Source organism: Eleutherodactylus coqui, chromosome 10 (assembly GCF_035609145.1).
Source record: "Eleutherodactylus coqui strain aEleCoq1 chromosome 10, aEleCoq1.hap1, whole genome shotgun sequence".
In the NCBI taxonomy this organism is placed as follows: domain Eukaryota; kingdom Metazoa; phylum Chordata; class Amphibia; order Anura; family Eleutherodactylidae; genus Eleutherodactylus; species Eleutherodactylus coqui.
Window position 1 is genome coordinate 98,547,685 of NC_089846.1, and position 14,701 is coordinate 98,562,385.

At 48.5% G+C, this 14,701-nt stretch overlaps 1 protein-coding gene across 2 annotated transcripts; it reads right to left on the bottom strand.

Annotated features, from left to right (window-relative positions):
• Nucleotides 1-1,333: 1,333 nt before the first annotated feature.
• LOC136579786 (uncharacterized) lies at nt 1,334-11,827 on the bottom strand. 2 transcript variants are annotated; one of them, XM_066579847.1, is made up of 5 exons: nt 11,756-11,827; nt 7,787-7,900; nt 4,416-5,039; nt 2,083-2,164; nt 1,334-1,520 (listed from the first exon to the last, which is right to left on the bottom strand). In XM_066579847.1, the coding sequence occupies exons 2-4, from the start codon at nt 7,836-7,838 to the stop codon at nt 2,103-2,105; spliced, it is 738 nt and encodes a 245-aa protein (XP_066435944.1). In that variant the 5' UTR covers nt 7,839-7,900; nt 11,756-11,827; the 3' UTR covers nt 1,334-1,520; nt 2,083-2,102. The 2 variants fall into 2 exon arrangements, with proteins under 2 accessions (XP_066435944.1, XP_066435945.1); XM_066579848.1 differs by lacking the exon at nt 11,756-11,827 and adding an exon at nt 11,204-11,273.
• Nucleotides 11,828-14,701: the final 2,874 nt, after the last annotated feature.

Sequence of the window (14,701 nt, forward strand, 5' to 3'; positions counted from 1 at the left end):
CGCACTTAGAGCCCAGAGGGGAGGAGCCCTGACTGCACTTAGAGCCCAGAGGGGAGGAGCCCCAGACCACACTTAGAGCCCAGAGGTGAGGAGACCCAGACCACACTTAGAGCCCAGAGGTGAGGGGACCCAGACCACACTTAGAGCTCAGAGGGGAGGAGCCCCAGACCACACTTAAAGCCCAGATGGGAGGAGCCCCAGACCGCACTTAGCGCCCAGAGGGGAGGAGCCCCGGTCTGCACTTTGAGCCCTGGACCGCACTTAGAGCCCAGAGGGGAGGAGCCCCAGAAAGCAATTAGAGTTCAGAAGGGAGGAGCCCCAGAACGCACTTAGAGCCCAGAGGGGAAGAGCCCCGGACCACACTTAGAGCCCAGAGGGGAGGAGCCCCGGACCACACTTAGAGCCCAGAGGGGAGGAGCCCCGGACCACACTTAGAGCCCAGAAGGGAGGAGCCTCGGACCACACTTAGAGCCCAGAGTGGAGGAGCCCCAGACCACACTTAGAGCCCAGAGTGGAGGAGCCCCAGACCACACTTAGAGCCCAGAGGGGAGGAGCCCCGGACCACACTTAGAGCCCAGAGTGGAGGAGCCCCAGACCACACTTAGAGCCCAGAGGGGAGGAGCCCCGGACCACACTTTGAGCCCAGAGGGGAGGAGCCCCGGACCACACTTAGAGCCCAGAGGGGAGGAGCCCCGGACCACACTTAGAGCCTAGAGGGGAGGAGCCCCGGAGCACACTTAGAGTCCAGAGGGGAGGAGACCCGGACCACACTTAGAGCTCCGAGGGGAGGAGCCCCGAACCACACTTAGAGCCCAGAGGAGAGGAGCCTCGGTCGGCACTTTGAGCCCCGGACCACACTTAGAACCCCGGAGGGGAGAAGCCCCGGACCACACTTAGAACCCAGAGGGGAGGAGCCCCAGACCACACTTATAGCCCAGAGGGGAGGAGGCCCAGATCATACTTAGAGCCCAGAGGGGAGAAGCCCTGGACCAAACTTATAGCCCAGAGGGGAGGAGCCCCAGACTGCACTAAGAGCCCAGAGGGGAGGAGCCCCAGACAGCACTAAGAGCCCAGAGGGAAGGAGCCCCAGACCGCAATGAGAGCCCAAAGGGTAGGAGCACCGGACCACACTTTAAGCCCAGAAGGGAGGAGCCCCGGACCGCACTTAGAGCCCAGAGGGGAGGAGCCCCTGGACTGCACTTGGGTGAAGTGAGAGGCATCTTTATTCTTATTTGCGGATTCTGTAATTTTGAACCATCTGTTGTTATCGCTAACTGCACACAAGCGGACGCCCCAACAGCGGACGTAATCATCAACCGTCTGTACAATGTCAGAAAGCAGAGCAGGTTGTATCTTTATTCAAGCTATTACATATAAGTATTATTGCGCTGCGTACAGGACGGCGAATAAGCATAATCCGTGGATGTATCCCTTCACTACATCTTTTATCAGGGGGATAATCCGAGGTCCGGAGAGCCTCTTCACATGGAGGTCTGAATGTCGTTTACGGACGTTGTGATCTGAGAAGAGGAAATCACATCTCATTGTCACAAACAATGAAGGGAAAAGCCGCTCAAAACCCGAAATGCTACAAAGGCCGAACATGTGGAAAATAGCTAAAAATGGTCCTGCTATTAAGGGGTTAAAGCTCTCTGCACATGAGGAGGCAGATTATCCATCCTTCTTGTATCCATCACTTGTAGCGGTGACACAGCACCGTATTTCAGAGCGTTTTTCCATCCGTAATAGAGATGAACATCCGGGCCGACCGCAGCTCTCCTGAACTCCGCGCATCGGATCCTTCTGGCCGGGACGCACATCCGTATCATGGATGCAAAATGTGTCCGAAATATGGCGGCGCGTCATCAGCCTCAGTATTTATGAGGGAGGACGGGTGCAAATTGTAGGGGGTAGGGGGGTTCAGAAGCTCTCTGCAGGGTGCAGTATCCTCTACTTGTAGTGTGTACACCGCTTAAATCTGGGACCCCCAGTCATCAGGAAGTCGGGGTCCTGATAGTCGTACAGCAATCCTGTCCAGTAGAGACACAAGACGGGGGGGATTTCAGGGTCTTCACTACTCACCCTCATCTGTCACATGGGAATCACTTGAGAAGTAAAACTGGAAGCAGCGCCAGGAGGATTAGAGCGCAGAGCGGAGCGGAACCTGCAGAGAAATCACATAATGAAACCTCATAGCCTGAAGTCCACACAGTCATAGCAGCCGTCCTTTCTTGGATGTCTCAATTGCCTCCTTAAAGAAGACCTGCGAGTTTTCCTGATACTGGAGTATCCTTTTTTTTTCAAACTCTGCATTATGCAGTTCCTCTGTTATTCCTCCTGGAAATGTATGACTACATGCACAACTGAACATTGCCATTCCCCTTGTCCGTAGGAAGCATCCCTACACAGTAAGCACTGATTGGACTATGTCAGAGTGCACAGGGACAAGAGGAATGGTAACACCCAGTTGTCAATGTATTTTTACATCTCCAGGAGGAACAGTAGAGGGACAGCACAGGGCACAGCCCTAAGGAAGAATGCTCCAGAATTGTTGTTTCATAGGGAATACATGCATTTACTAACAGGAGTGGGGACAGATGGCCTGTAAAGGAGATTCACACCATGAACCCTCACATAAAGATTCAGTGAATCCTCATTAATTAACTTGTCCTGATTCTGAGGAGCTGCAAGATAGTTTTTCCCCCTGGGTGCAGTGCATTATGGGAGGTGCAGTGCACTGTGGGGGGCTCCAGTGGCAGGTGCCCCAATAGATCCAAACCGCTTGTCAGGTGTGTGACCGCCTGTAGAGCGGGTGGCCGGCAGAGCAGAGGAAGTTGCAGAAGACGTGTAATGATGACCTGGTGCAGCGAGTGACGGACGTACGAGGCTGCAGAACTGTAGTACGTCAGATTGGGGCACTCCAGCACTTTCTGTAATGATTACAGTGTTCAATCAGTTAAATGTGATGTATGATATGTGTGAAATGTTAGGATTGTTTGGTGTTTATATTTCTCACTAAATTAGGGGTTCTGGTAATATTCTCCAGCCCCTGGTGAGTACAGGTCACCTAACAATAGTCAGAGGAGTGGTTAGCCAGGTTTAGAGGGCCTGTGATTGAAAGAGTCCCTAGATAGGCTGGGTTAGTGACAGTACAAAAGGAGAGAATGGGCAGAGTTTAGAGAGTCTTTCAAGTACAAAGCTAAGCTTGAGAGAGGCCTGGGAAGAACAAGGAGAAAGTCAGTGCAGTGGGAAGGAGAACAACTGAAGTGTGAGTACTAAAGATTGTCAGTGAAGACAGAAGAGGAAATGGAGAGGAGAGAAGAGGAGAATGAGATCTAAGTCAGCCATACATAGACACAGCAAGCAAAGGAAAGTAAATTGGTTAGAGATAAGCCCAGCCATCAACAACATTTGCACTGAGGTATCAGACTAAGCGTTCTAGGCAGGACAGAAGTGCCCCCCCCCCTTTTTGTTTATTTTTCCACATTTTTGTATTTCATTGTTTTGCTTGGAATGGGTCTCCACCCATACACAAGCTGAAGTCACGACAAAACAACACCTTCCAACTCTGCAGGTAGCATCCCACTGGGGTATTACCATCTCAACCTGTCCAACCCTGTGGGCAGCAGGCTATAACAAGTGCCAATTTTTTCACTGCATGTGGCATACTGCGCCAGATCATGATTTTCCAGGTTTTAGGGGAGCAGCAGAGCCACTGTGACTACCATCTCATTCCCCGCTGCTTTTCCCTATATCATTGGTCTGCCCTTCGTCTAGCTCACTGCAGGTTTTACTTAGATTTCTGCTCTGTAAAATCCTCCATTTTTTGCACACCCCCATAATATCAGCAAGGTCCCCAATGGCAAGTTGGTCACAGGGGACTCGCTTCTGAGACCCTGGAATCAGCCGCCACCTGGCAGTATGTGCTCCATATTTTTGCAGCTCCTCCGCAGAAAGAGTGAGGTATTACACAATTCTAATTGAAATCAATGAGCTGTCATTATAATTTATCATAAACACCTCCCTCCCTCATGATTTCTGCTTCCTGTCAATGAATGGGAGACTTTTATTTCCATCCTGATCAAGTCCAAGAGGAAGCTCTGACACATTGTAATGAACCACATCTGTGTCTCCTGGACATGATCCTGATGGGATTTAAATCTTTTGGATGTACAGAAAGCTTTCTATTTATTGACAGGAAGAAGAGATCCCGAAAATGGAGTAATAAGGTAGAATAACTCGTCATTAAACACAAACGGTATAAATGAGCCAAATATACCTAAAATAAGAAAAAAATCCCTTTATCCAAAAACAGCGCCTTCCCCCGAGGAGAGACGATCAGTCCCGGAGATCCCCGCCACTGTTATATCGCCTCCTACTATATTACATAGAAGTATGTAAGGGTTGTGACTCACGCAAGGCGGGCTCCCCGTTCCAGTATCCAGTCCCGGTGCCGTCGTTTACTACTGTGGTTCTGCGTGTCTGGACAAATGAGACGCCGAAGCCGATGCCGTAGCTGTTGCCATAGCTGTTGCTGTAGCTATTGCCGTAGCCGTTGCCGAAGCCGTTGCCGTTACCGAAGCCGATGCCGTTGCCGAATCCTGTATGTTGTCGTCGTCTTGAGCCGAAAAGGTGCCTTGTTGTGTTGTCCTTGTTGTACGTAATATCCAGCAGGAAGGTAATTGCGTCACTTCCACCGCTCAACATCTGGGGCCTCACACTGACTTCAGGGCCGACATGTACTGCGAGCGCAAGTGACCCATTAATGAAGGCAGAGTAGGTGACATTTTTACCGTTACTGGCACTTATGGACACCGACACGTCCAGCGCAGGCGGTTGGATCAAAGACAGGCAGAGGGGATCGGTGGAGTTGATGCATTTTGTCTGATTCTTCTGGGCTACGACTGTGTACCTGAATGGGTGGTCAGCTGTTGTGTTAAGGACAGCAGACACGATCTCCGTATCTCCGATGTGGGTTGATGGGATGGAGATGAAAATTTCCAGAATAGTAACGAGCGGCTGCGCTTCATTTGCTCCAACTGTGGAAGAAATAAGAAGAGAAATCGAATTGCAAGGTTTTTCAGAAAAACGCTGCATGTGACAACAGCCTTACGCAATTGTTTCTATAGCAGAGCAGAAATAGTAGAGAAATGGCACTCTATTCTCCTGATTCTTCAGCCTTTAGACATATCCCACAATGTCCTGAGTGCTCAACAAACTGGATGACTAACATTGTGTTCATAGTGAGAAATACCTAATGAGAATGCAAAAAAAGGCTAAAATCAGTAAGCTCCGCCCCCGGGGTACGTCATTGCCTACATAGGGGTCATTACTGCTCCCACTAATGGCCCCCATACAGTATGTGCGTAGCTGGGAAGATGGTGATGTAATGAGGCTAATCGGCATCAGTACAGGCAGCTGCGGGAGCATTCGGGTTGGGACGAGCTCCGATCTCGTCAGTTTAATCTCTTTGATGCCGCAGTCACTAGGGATGCAGAACCTAAGTGTACGCTATTGTTCCTCTGTCATGGGATGGCAGGATGCTGATCAGTTGCTATGGCAACTGGTGGTCTAACAGCAATGCTCATATCCGCATCTATGGAAACCACCTAGAGGGTACATGAGAATACAGAAGTATCGAAGTATGTGAGCAGTCAGAAGGCCAGACGTTCTCCAGTGGCACTAGAAAGAAAATTTAAAAAAAATACATTAAAAAAAACAATAAGTTAATTTGCATTTTATCCCTCATGACCTCATCTATTATTGAAAAAAATGAAAAGAAAAAAGTTAAAAAACTGTGATATTGCTGAGTCTATAATGTAGTGAACTATAAAGTTAGCATGTGAAAAAACCTGCGCAGTCTAATCTATAAAAATGTTTTAACAAAGACATACATCAGTCTTGTAATAGACTTTCATTAAATATTTTTCTGTTTTATCCCTGTAAATCCAGACTGAGGTGCAACCCCTTTGCAATCCACTGCTTGTTTTCAGGTGTTCAGCTTCTGTAGTAATGTTGTGAGATGTTAGAATAGCTGTGGGGGTTATCTTCACAGGCTCATTCTGCACTCACACTGCTCTCAAACCTGCAGTCAGTGTGTACAATCTCTGCCTCTCCAAATGTTATATAACCTGCTATGTGCACTTATCCTTATGGTGTAGGCTTTATATGTGTCTCCAGTTTGCTGTGGGTAAAGCAGCAGAATTGTTATTGGATGGATCTTTATCAGCTGCTTTACTGATCACAGCATATATAGTGATCTGTATATATACTGTGACCATTCAAACACACAAGAGATAGTAAAAGCAGCTAATAAAGATCTGTCCAATAAGAATTCTGCTGCTTTGCCCACAGCAAACTGGAAACGCATATAATGCCTATACCATAAAAATAAATGCAAATAGCACATTATATAACATTGGAAAGCGCAGACTTTGCACACAATGATTGCAGGTCTGACAGGCGTGTGAGTGAAGGGAGAAGCCAGTGCAAATAGCACTCACAGCTATTTTAACATTCCAGTTACGACAGAAGCTGAATGCCTGACGAGAAGCAGTGGATTGCAGCAGGGCGGAACTTCAGTCTGCATTTACAGGGGTAAAACAGATTTTTTAAAAATGAAAGTCTATTACAGGACTGATGAGACGCACAGGCTATTAAGGTTTCCTACACACTAGCAAGAGTGATATCGGACAGTGATTGACAGCCTGATATCGCTCTCGCAATCCTTCTGGAGTTGCCTTCACGCTGGCGATGAAATTGCATGATTTCTCAGCGCTGCAAAGCTGCGAGAAATCGCTAAATTATGAAGCCAATGGCTCCCTTCATATGTGCGAGGTTTTAACGCTTGCAATGCAGTGTGAAAACAAAATCACAGCATGTCCTATCTTTTTGCTATCTCGCCCATTGTTTCCACTGGGGCTGATGGCAGCAGCGCCAGCCCTATTGAAAGCAGTGGGAGATGATTGTGATCCTCTGCCACTGCTGTGACAGCAGGGGCAGAGGATTCCTTCATCTCCGTGGGGAGTTCCCTCATCACTGAACACTGTGACAGTACTATCACAGTGGTCATTGATGAGGGGACTCCCCATGGTAAGGATTTTCGGGGGCGGTGGGCTTGAAATATAAGCCCTACCCAGAAAATAATCCCTAGCTGCAAAAAAACCCAAAACATCACCTTAGAAGCGCTGTCAACTCTGGCGCGTCTTCTTGCAGGTCCCCATCACTCTTCTTCAGCATCTCTTCTGGCCAGGAATTGAAAAATCCCCGCCTCCTGAAATTGCTGCCTCTTATTGGTCACAGAGCTCAGCCAATCAGAGCCAGAGCTTTCAGGAGGCGGGGATTTTTTTTTCTGTACCTAGGGATTATTTTCAGGATAGGGCTTATATTTCAATTCCCCCGCCCCCGTAAATTCTCGCCATGGGGAGTCCTCCGCTAAATCCACCCACCTAGTAGAAATGGGGGTGGGAGAAAACATAGCTGGGCCCCCTCTCTCAGTGCGCCCAATAGCAGCCATATGGTCTGTCTCATTAGTATGTATGCCCTTGCCCAGCACCACTGTTACACATTTTAATCTGTGATATTGTAAAGAGTCAACCCGGCACCGTCGTTGTACCTGTTTATATCAGTGACGTATTTAGGAGTCACCCGGGCACCATTGTTGCATCCATTTTACATCAGTGACATCTCACACATATTTAGGAATCACCCCCTGCACCATTGTTGCACCAGTTTTTGACCTTCTGTATCTCTTTGATAACTATTTGTCTCATCAATCTCCTCTTACCGAGTGCACAAAGTGTGAGGAAGATGAAGGTTTTCCTTCCGTAGTCCATCATTCAGCCTCAGTCAGAGTTGATCCCGGGATCAGTGCAGAACTTCTCGGTTGCAAATAGATGTGCTGAGAGAAGAGAAGAGTGAGCAGAGTCCTTACACTTGTATAATGTGGTGAGGAGTCAGCGGGCGTCTACTAACATGTCACCCTAGAAAGTCCACACGTGTCCAAGACACTGGAGGGTTATGACTATCAGGGTCTTGTCTTTTTAATTTTTTAGTATAGGATAACTTTAGACTCCATAAACCCACCTTTGCTGTTGGATGGCGCTGCAGACACCAAGTCAAGCCCTACACCTTTACTTTCTTTAACTTGTGCTTTATGGAGATTTTCAAAAATATAGACACAAACCCCAAATCCCCCAACCCTCCAATCAAAGACCTTCCCCCAACCCACCAGCCAAAATCCTCCCCTCGAACCTCCAATCAAAGACACAATCCACCAGTCTGAGACCTCCCAACTGACCCTCCAACTAGAACCACATCCCCTCCCCAACCCTCCAACTGTAAGGTGTCCAGGGCAACTATACATTTGTTCTGTACTGTGTCTTTAAATGCTTATAGATGTTGCTGCACTGTTCTCACTGTTAATAATGCACTGTATATGCCATTATATTACTATTTGTGATTATGTCACGCTGAATGCTGTTATATATGTGGCCAGAAGGTGCCCAAAGACTCCTGTGAGCTTAGGAGAACAACCGCAGACTCCAGTGAGCAGAGGAGAACAACCGCAAACCACACTGAGTAGAAAAGAGTGGCCGCAGACTTCAGTGAGCGGAGTAGGGTGGCCACAGCCCTCGGTGAGCGGAGGAGGGTGGCCAAGGACTCCAGTGAACAGAGGAGGATGGCCAAAGACTCCAGTGAGCAGAGGAGGGTGGCCAAAGACTCCAGTGAGCAGAGGAGGGTGGCCAAAGACTCCAGTGAGCAGAGGAGGGTGGCCAAAGATGGAATGAACAGAGGAGGGTGGCCAAAGATGGAATGAGCAGAGGAGGGTGGCCAAAGACTCCAGTGAGCAGAGGAGAGTGGCCAAAGACTCCAGTGAGCAGATGAGGGTGGCCAAAGACTCCAGTGAGCAGAAGAGGGTTGCCACAGACTCCAGTGAGCAGAAGAGGGTGGCCACAGACTCCAGTGAGCAGACAAGGGTGGCCACAGACTCCAGTGAGCAGAGGAGGGTGGCCACAGACTCCAGTGAGCAGAGGAGAATGACCACAGACTCCAGTGAGCTGAGCAGGGTGGCCACAGATTCCAGTGAGCTGAGCAAGGAGGCCGCAGATTCCAGTGAGCTGAGGAGAACGACCGCAGACTCCAGTGAGCTGAGGAGAATGACCGCAGACCCCAATGAGTGGCGAAGAATAGCTGCAGGTGTGCTGCACTTAAAGGGCTCATGTCCACGGGCAAAATATGATTTAAGATCCGCAGCGGATCTCCCGCATGCGGATCCGCATCCCATAGGGATGCATTGACCACCCGCGGGTAGATAAATACCCGCGGATCGTCAATAAAAGGGATTTAAAAAAAAATGGAGCATGGAAAAATCCGGACCATGCTCCATTTTCGTGCGGGTCTCCCGCGGGGACGGCTCCCGCGGGCTTCTATTGAAGCCTATGGAAGCCGTCCGGATCCGCGGGAGACCTAAAATAGGAATTTAAAGTATTTACCATCCGGCGCGGGCGGGGAATGTCAGCTGTTCCTCACGGCCGCATCTTCCTTGCTTCGGCTCGGCGGATGTGCCCGGCGCATGCGCGCGGCACGTCGGCAACGTGCCGGCGACGTGCCGCCGGCGTCAGGAATTCATCCGCCGGCCGAAAATGAAGATCCGGCCGTGAGGAACAGCTGATCTTCTCCGCCCGCTACGGATGGTAAATACTTTTAAATTCTTATTTTCGGCGCTCATGTCCGCGGGGCAGCAGGGACCCGCTGCAGATTCTACATGTAGAATCTGCAGCGGATCTGATTTTCCCCGTGGACATGAGGCCTAAATCTCTGAAAGAAGTATGTAGCAGGCATGCATTTGTGGTACATAAATGTAATGGGTCTATCCAGGTGCAAAATTCAAACTGCAATTCAATAAAACTCTGGTGGCAGTAATGGGGGCTCTCTTTAGTGGCTAATATTAATAAAAGATATGTTTCACTCTCTATGAGGCTTTCTCTTCTTCACTCATCTGTCAAGTATATACCTTGCAACGTGTTTTCCAGCTGTGTGGCAAAATTAGTCTTGCACAGTTGTATTTCAGGACTCACTCTCTCTCAGTGACCTCATGGACAGACGTAACATAAGCACTGACAAACGACCAAAAACACTCACCTTGCATACCTCCATTCATAACCAAATGGAATAGCTATAAAAGTATGAGGTATTAGTTTGCGGATTGTCCAAGTCACTTAAACCCGCAAACCAACTTCAAGGGTCCTCATCTAGCAGGTCCCTACTCTAACAAGACAACTTCCACATGACACCTGCCTGCAAGCAGGGTGATTGTCCCTATAAAGACGGCCCCGCACTGGAACCTAGGGACCTAGCTCGCCCGAAGATGGTAAACGATCCAGCTGCGCAGGATACAGTTTATACCAACACATCCTAGAATTCATCTAAAATGGAACAGGATTGATCACACCACATGTCCGGCACCTTGCACAGACCCACACCACACATCACTGTTCACACCAATAGAACTACATGCAGGAATGCAAACACCAGGAGGAATGAGGAAAACACTCCCTCTAGCCAGAGAGGCTATTATTTATATGTACCATACCTATGGTGATTGGCTGGAGAAACTCCACACCCAACCAGTTCAATTATACCACACCCGTGAAGGTGTGCTCTTGGAAACCTGTAGAACAACAGATTTTGTCTCAAATAAAGCATTTTATTGTTTAATGATAATCCTGACTCATGGGGTTCCCTTCTCACCACCGCAACATCTGCACTGAGGTTTACCACATCGCACTCTGGAAGGAAGTATACAGACTGGCATCACAAACTTGACAAATTTACCATCTTAAGCCGGCTGCACATGATCGGTTTGGATTCCATATCCAGGATCCCGACCATGTGTCCGGCCGGTGACACAGTGTACCTGCAATTTCTTGTTGTGTGCAGGAGGTCTTTTATACTGCGGATAGTCTGGCCAGTGAGATTTTGCAATTCAAATCCAGCCATGTGCAGCCGGCCTTACCCTATCCGACTTCACGGATAGCACCACCCCAAAAAAGGTAAACACCACACTAGAGAATTGTTCACACTGTTAATGCCCTACAGCTGCAGTTCGGGAGGTGGAGGCACTGGAGCCACAGCCATTACCCCCACTGGCCCCTCTGCGGTCTGTCCAGAGCATTACATGTATGTATATAAAACTACTCACCTGCAGTGTTATACATCGCTCGGTGTATCATTTATTACAACAATATTTCAGCGACGGATACCTCAGCAATTGTCTTTTCTGTTGTACCTGCAGCGATATTACAGTCAATGGGAGTGATGGGAACAGTCCTACCAGTCAGACGTTTTAATTGAAAGATGTTTTTAATTGAATCAAGTTTGTTTAATTAATGATAAGGTTTTTAAGGTAACTTAGAGGTGAGAAAGGTTCCAATAGAACCGAAACGCGTACTCTATTATCTGTGAACTGCACATATGAATTAATAAAGCAGGAAGAATTCTCACAAAAGCCGTAATCCTGTCCATGAAATTCATTTGCTTGGAGCATTACTCATGGATATGCCATAAAGGTTTGTCATAGGGAGTTTCCTATTAAGCGATTTACCAGCTAAATGTGAAGTGGTTCATTTTGGATAAATGTTAGCAATAGAACAAGAGTCCGGCGTCATGAGAACAGCGTCATGAGAACAGCGTCACCACTGCGAGACTACCTCAGACTGATATCTGAGGTAGACGACCATCCACCCAGTGTTACCTTGATGTGATGGCGACCCCTCAGTCCTCTTCAGGTAGATGCTGTGAGTTGTCCTCTTCTCGGTGTTCGAGTCCTTGGTGTCTCGTTGTAGCACCTTCCTGCCGTCTATATATCAGTTGAGAAATAAGATTACCAATAGGATAAGCAATTGAGCAACCAGCACAGACATGGTCACAATTTCCTAATGCTTCTGATCTTCATCACATTCGGAGTCCGGGCGATTACAAGACGCTGCGCCAGAATTCTGATGCAAATCAATTTCGACAAATATACTAATGGTGTGCTCCAAAAAGAGCAGGAAAGCAGAGAGCAGCATAGCTGGTGGTAAGGGATACGCTGGGAGCAGAGCGGGAAGGACACAGAAACCACAAAAAACGCTAATGGCCCTTATACACGGGACTCAGATGCCTGACAGTCGTCCCAGCGATTGTCATTCCTATGCTTTTACACAGGAATGATCATCATGAATGGAGGCGGAGTGCGCCAGGAATCACTGCAGCCGGGCCGCCTACATTCACGATAAAAAGACAGCCATTCGTATATCATACTGTTTGGTTACAGGGACCAAGAAGTCTTTCAGTTTTTCTGCATGAAGAAGCGAACTAATTCTCATTCATAGATCAGTCGGGGCATTTACCCTTAGCGACAATTGTTCAGATTCTCACTGCATCGCGGAAATCCGAAACATTATCACGCCGTGTAAAAGGGCCCTGAGAACCCAAGGGCTGAGTAGAGCGCCAGTTCTGCATCTTAGGCTATTGTGGGCGCAGTCAGTGATGCAACTTGATACAAACAGGAGATTTAAAACGGCAAAGCCAGCCGATAAGATACACAATACGATGTGATACAGACAAGAAGCCCGTCGCTAGTGGCGAGACCCAGAAACTAGAAACACCCGAACAAACGTGATAGAAGTCATATATTCATTGATGCAATATCAAATCTTGCTTGCATTTTAGCCAAGTGGAACGCGTCCGACACGTCTTCCTGTTCAGGAGTTTGCAGTGATAATCCTCATCCCTGATCCAGGGATTAACCCGCTCACTACCAGGAAAATCTACCCTGTGCCAAGTGTAAGTCTGTATGTACACTGCCGATAGCGGACAGCGCTCGAGATTCACAGCTGCAGCATCCATCAGACACCGCGGCCGAACACTTGTCCAATGTGCGCATTACTTGTACTATTCTCCTCCGAGAATCAGACACGCTGCAAGTTTTCAGACTCGGACTATCAGGCTGAAGAAAAGTCGATCATGTGAATGAACCAATCAAATTAATGGCTTTTTTCCCTGTTCTGTACATCGCGCAATCACATAGAACTCATACAGGAAAATCACCCGTGTGAATACAGCCTAAGGCCTCCCTCACACAGACGCTTTTTACCGCGATTGCAGTACAACACTCCCATCATTTTCAAACCGCTCAATGAGCAGCGATTTTCGAGTGGTGCATGTTCTATTTTTGGGCGTTTAACGCTCCTCATTAATGACGAGGAGTGCTAAAAGCCAGCTAATAGCCTAAAAGAAAGTAAAGCGCGGCTTCCCACTGGCGTATTTGCATGTGCAAAATTTGTGTACGCAACACGCAGAGAATAGAACCCATTGACTTTCATACAATTGTGAAAAAATGCACTCATGTAAAGGAATCCATTGAAATCAATGGATTCTACTCACTGCATATTACATGCGCAAATTTTGTGTATGTAATACACAACGCAAATACGGCCGTGTGAACAACCCCGAAGACGCTATACACAACTCACATGGGCAGCGCCGGGCCAATCAAAGCAGCATGTCCTCCCTAAACTCTTGGTTGAACTTGATGATACGTCTTTCGTGTGACGGCGCATCAATCACTGGCTTCATTTAGTAGATGGACGGTTTTTATTCTCTCCTGCCGGACTGGCTTTTGGCTTTGTGGAAGACTTGTCTGCCCTTATGGGGGCTTCTGTAAATTTAAGTGCAATAGGGGAATTTATAAAAGGCTTCATGTCACATTTATAGTATAAAGTTTCTGATGTTGGATTTGGGACAGCTGACTCTGAAAATAGTCTTCACTAAGGACACGCCGTCTCATCGCTTTCCTTGTAGTTTAGAAATCAGTCCTGAAGAATTACCTAAGACGTTGCAGAGTATCCGTAAACAATGTATTTAGTCATTAACTGAAAGGATGTAATACATGCTGTAATAACAGGAATGTGACCCTCGTTGAAGGTAGAAAGCAGCCTGCGCTCCTACCCCTCGCTCCACAGCACTCTTCTCACCCCACAGCGCTCCTGCTCCTCATCACACAGTGCTCCTGACACTTGCACCACAGTGCTTCTGCTCCTCGGCCCCACAATGCTCCTACCCCTCCCCCCACAGAGCTCCTGCCTCTTGCCCCACACCGCTCTCCTCACCCCTAAGCACTCCTGCCCCATGCCCCACAGTGCTCCTGCTCCTTTCCCCACAGCGCTCCTACCCCATAGCACTCTCCTCACCCCACAGTACTCCTGCCCCTCGACCTACAGTGCTATATTTGCCCCACAGTGCTCCTGCCCCTCACCCTACAGCACTTTTCTCACCCTACAGAGCTTCTGCCCCTCACCCAACAGTACTCTGGCTCCTCACCTTACAGAGCTCCTGCCCCTCACCTCACAGCACACTCCACAAGGCACCTCTCCTTCACCCGACAGTGCTGTCCTCGCCGCATAGTGCTCCTGTCCCTCACCTCACAACACTACTGCCCCTTGCCCCACAGCATTCTCCTCACCTCACAGCACCCCATGCGCCTTGCCCCACTACACTCCTGCCACTCTCCCCACAGTGCTCTTGCTCCTGCTCCTCACTCTACAGAATTCTTGTCCCTCGACCTACATTGCTCTTGCTCATCACCCCACAGCACTACTGTCCCTCACCCTACAGCACTCTACTCTACACCCCACAGTGATCCTGACCCTTGCCCACA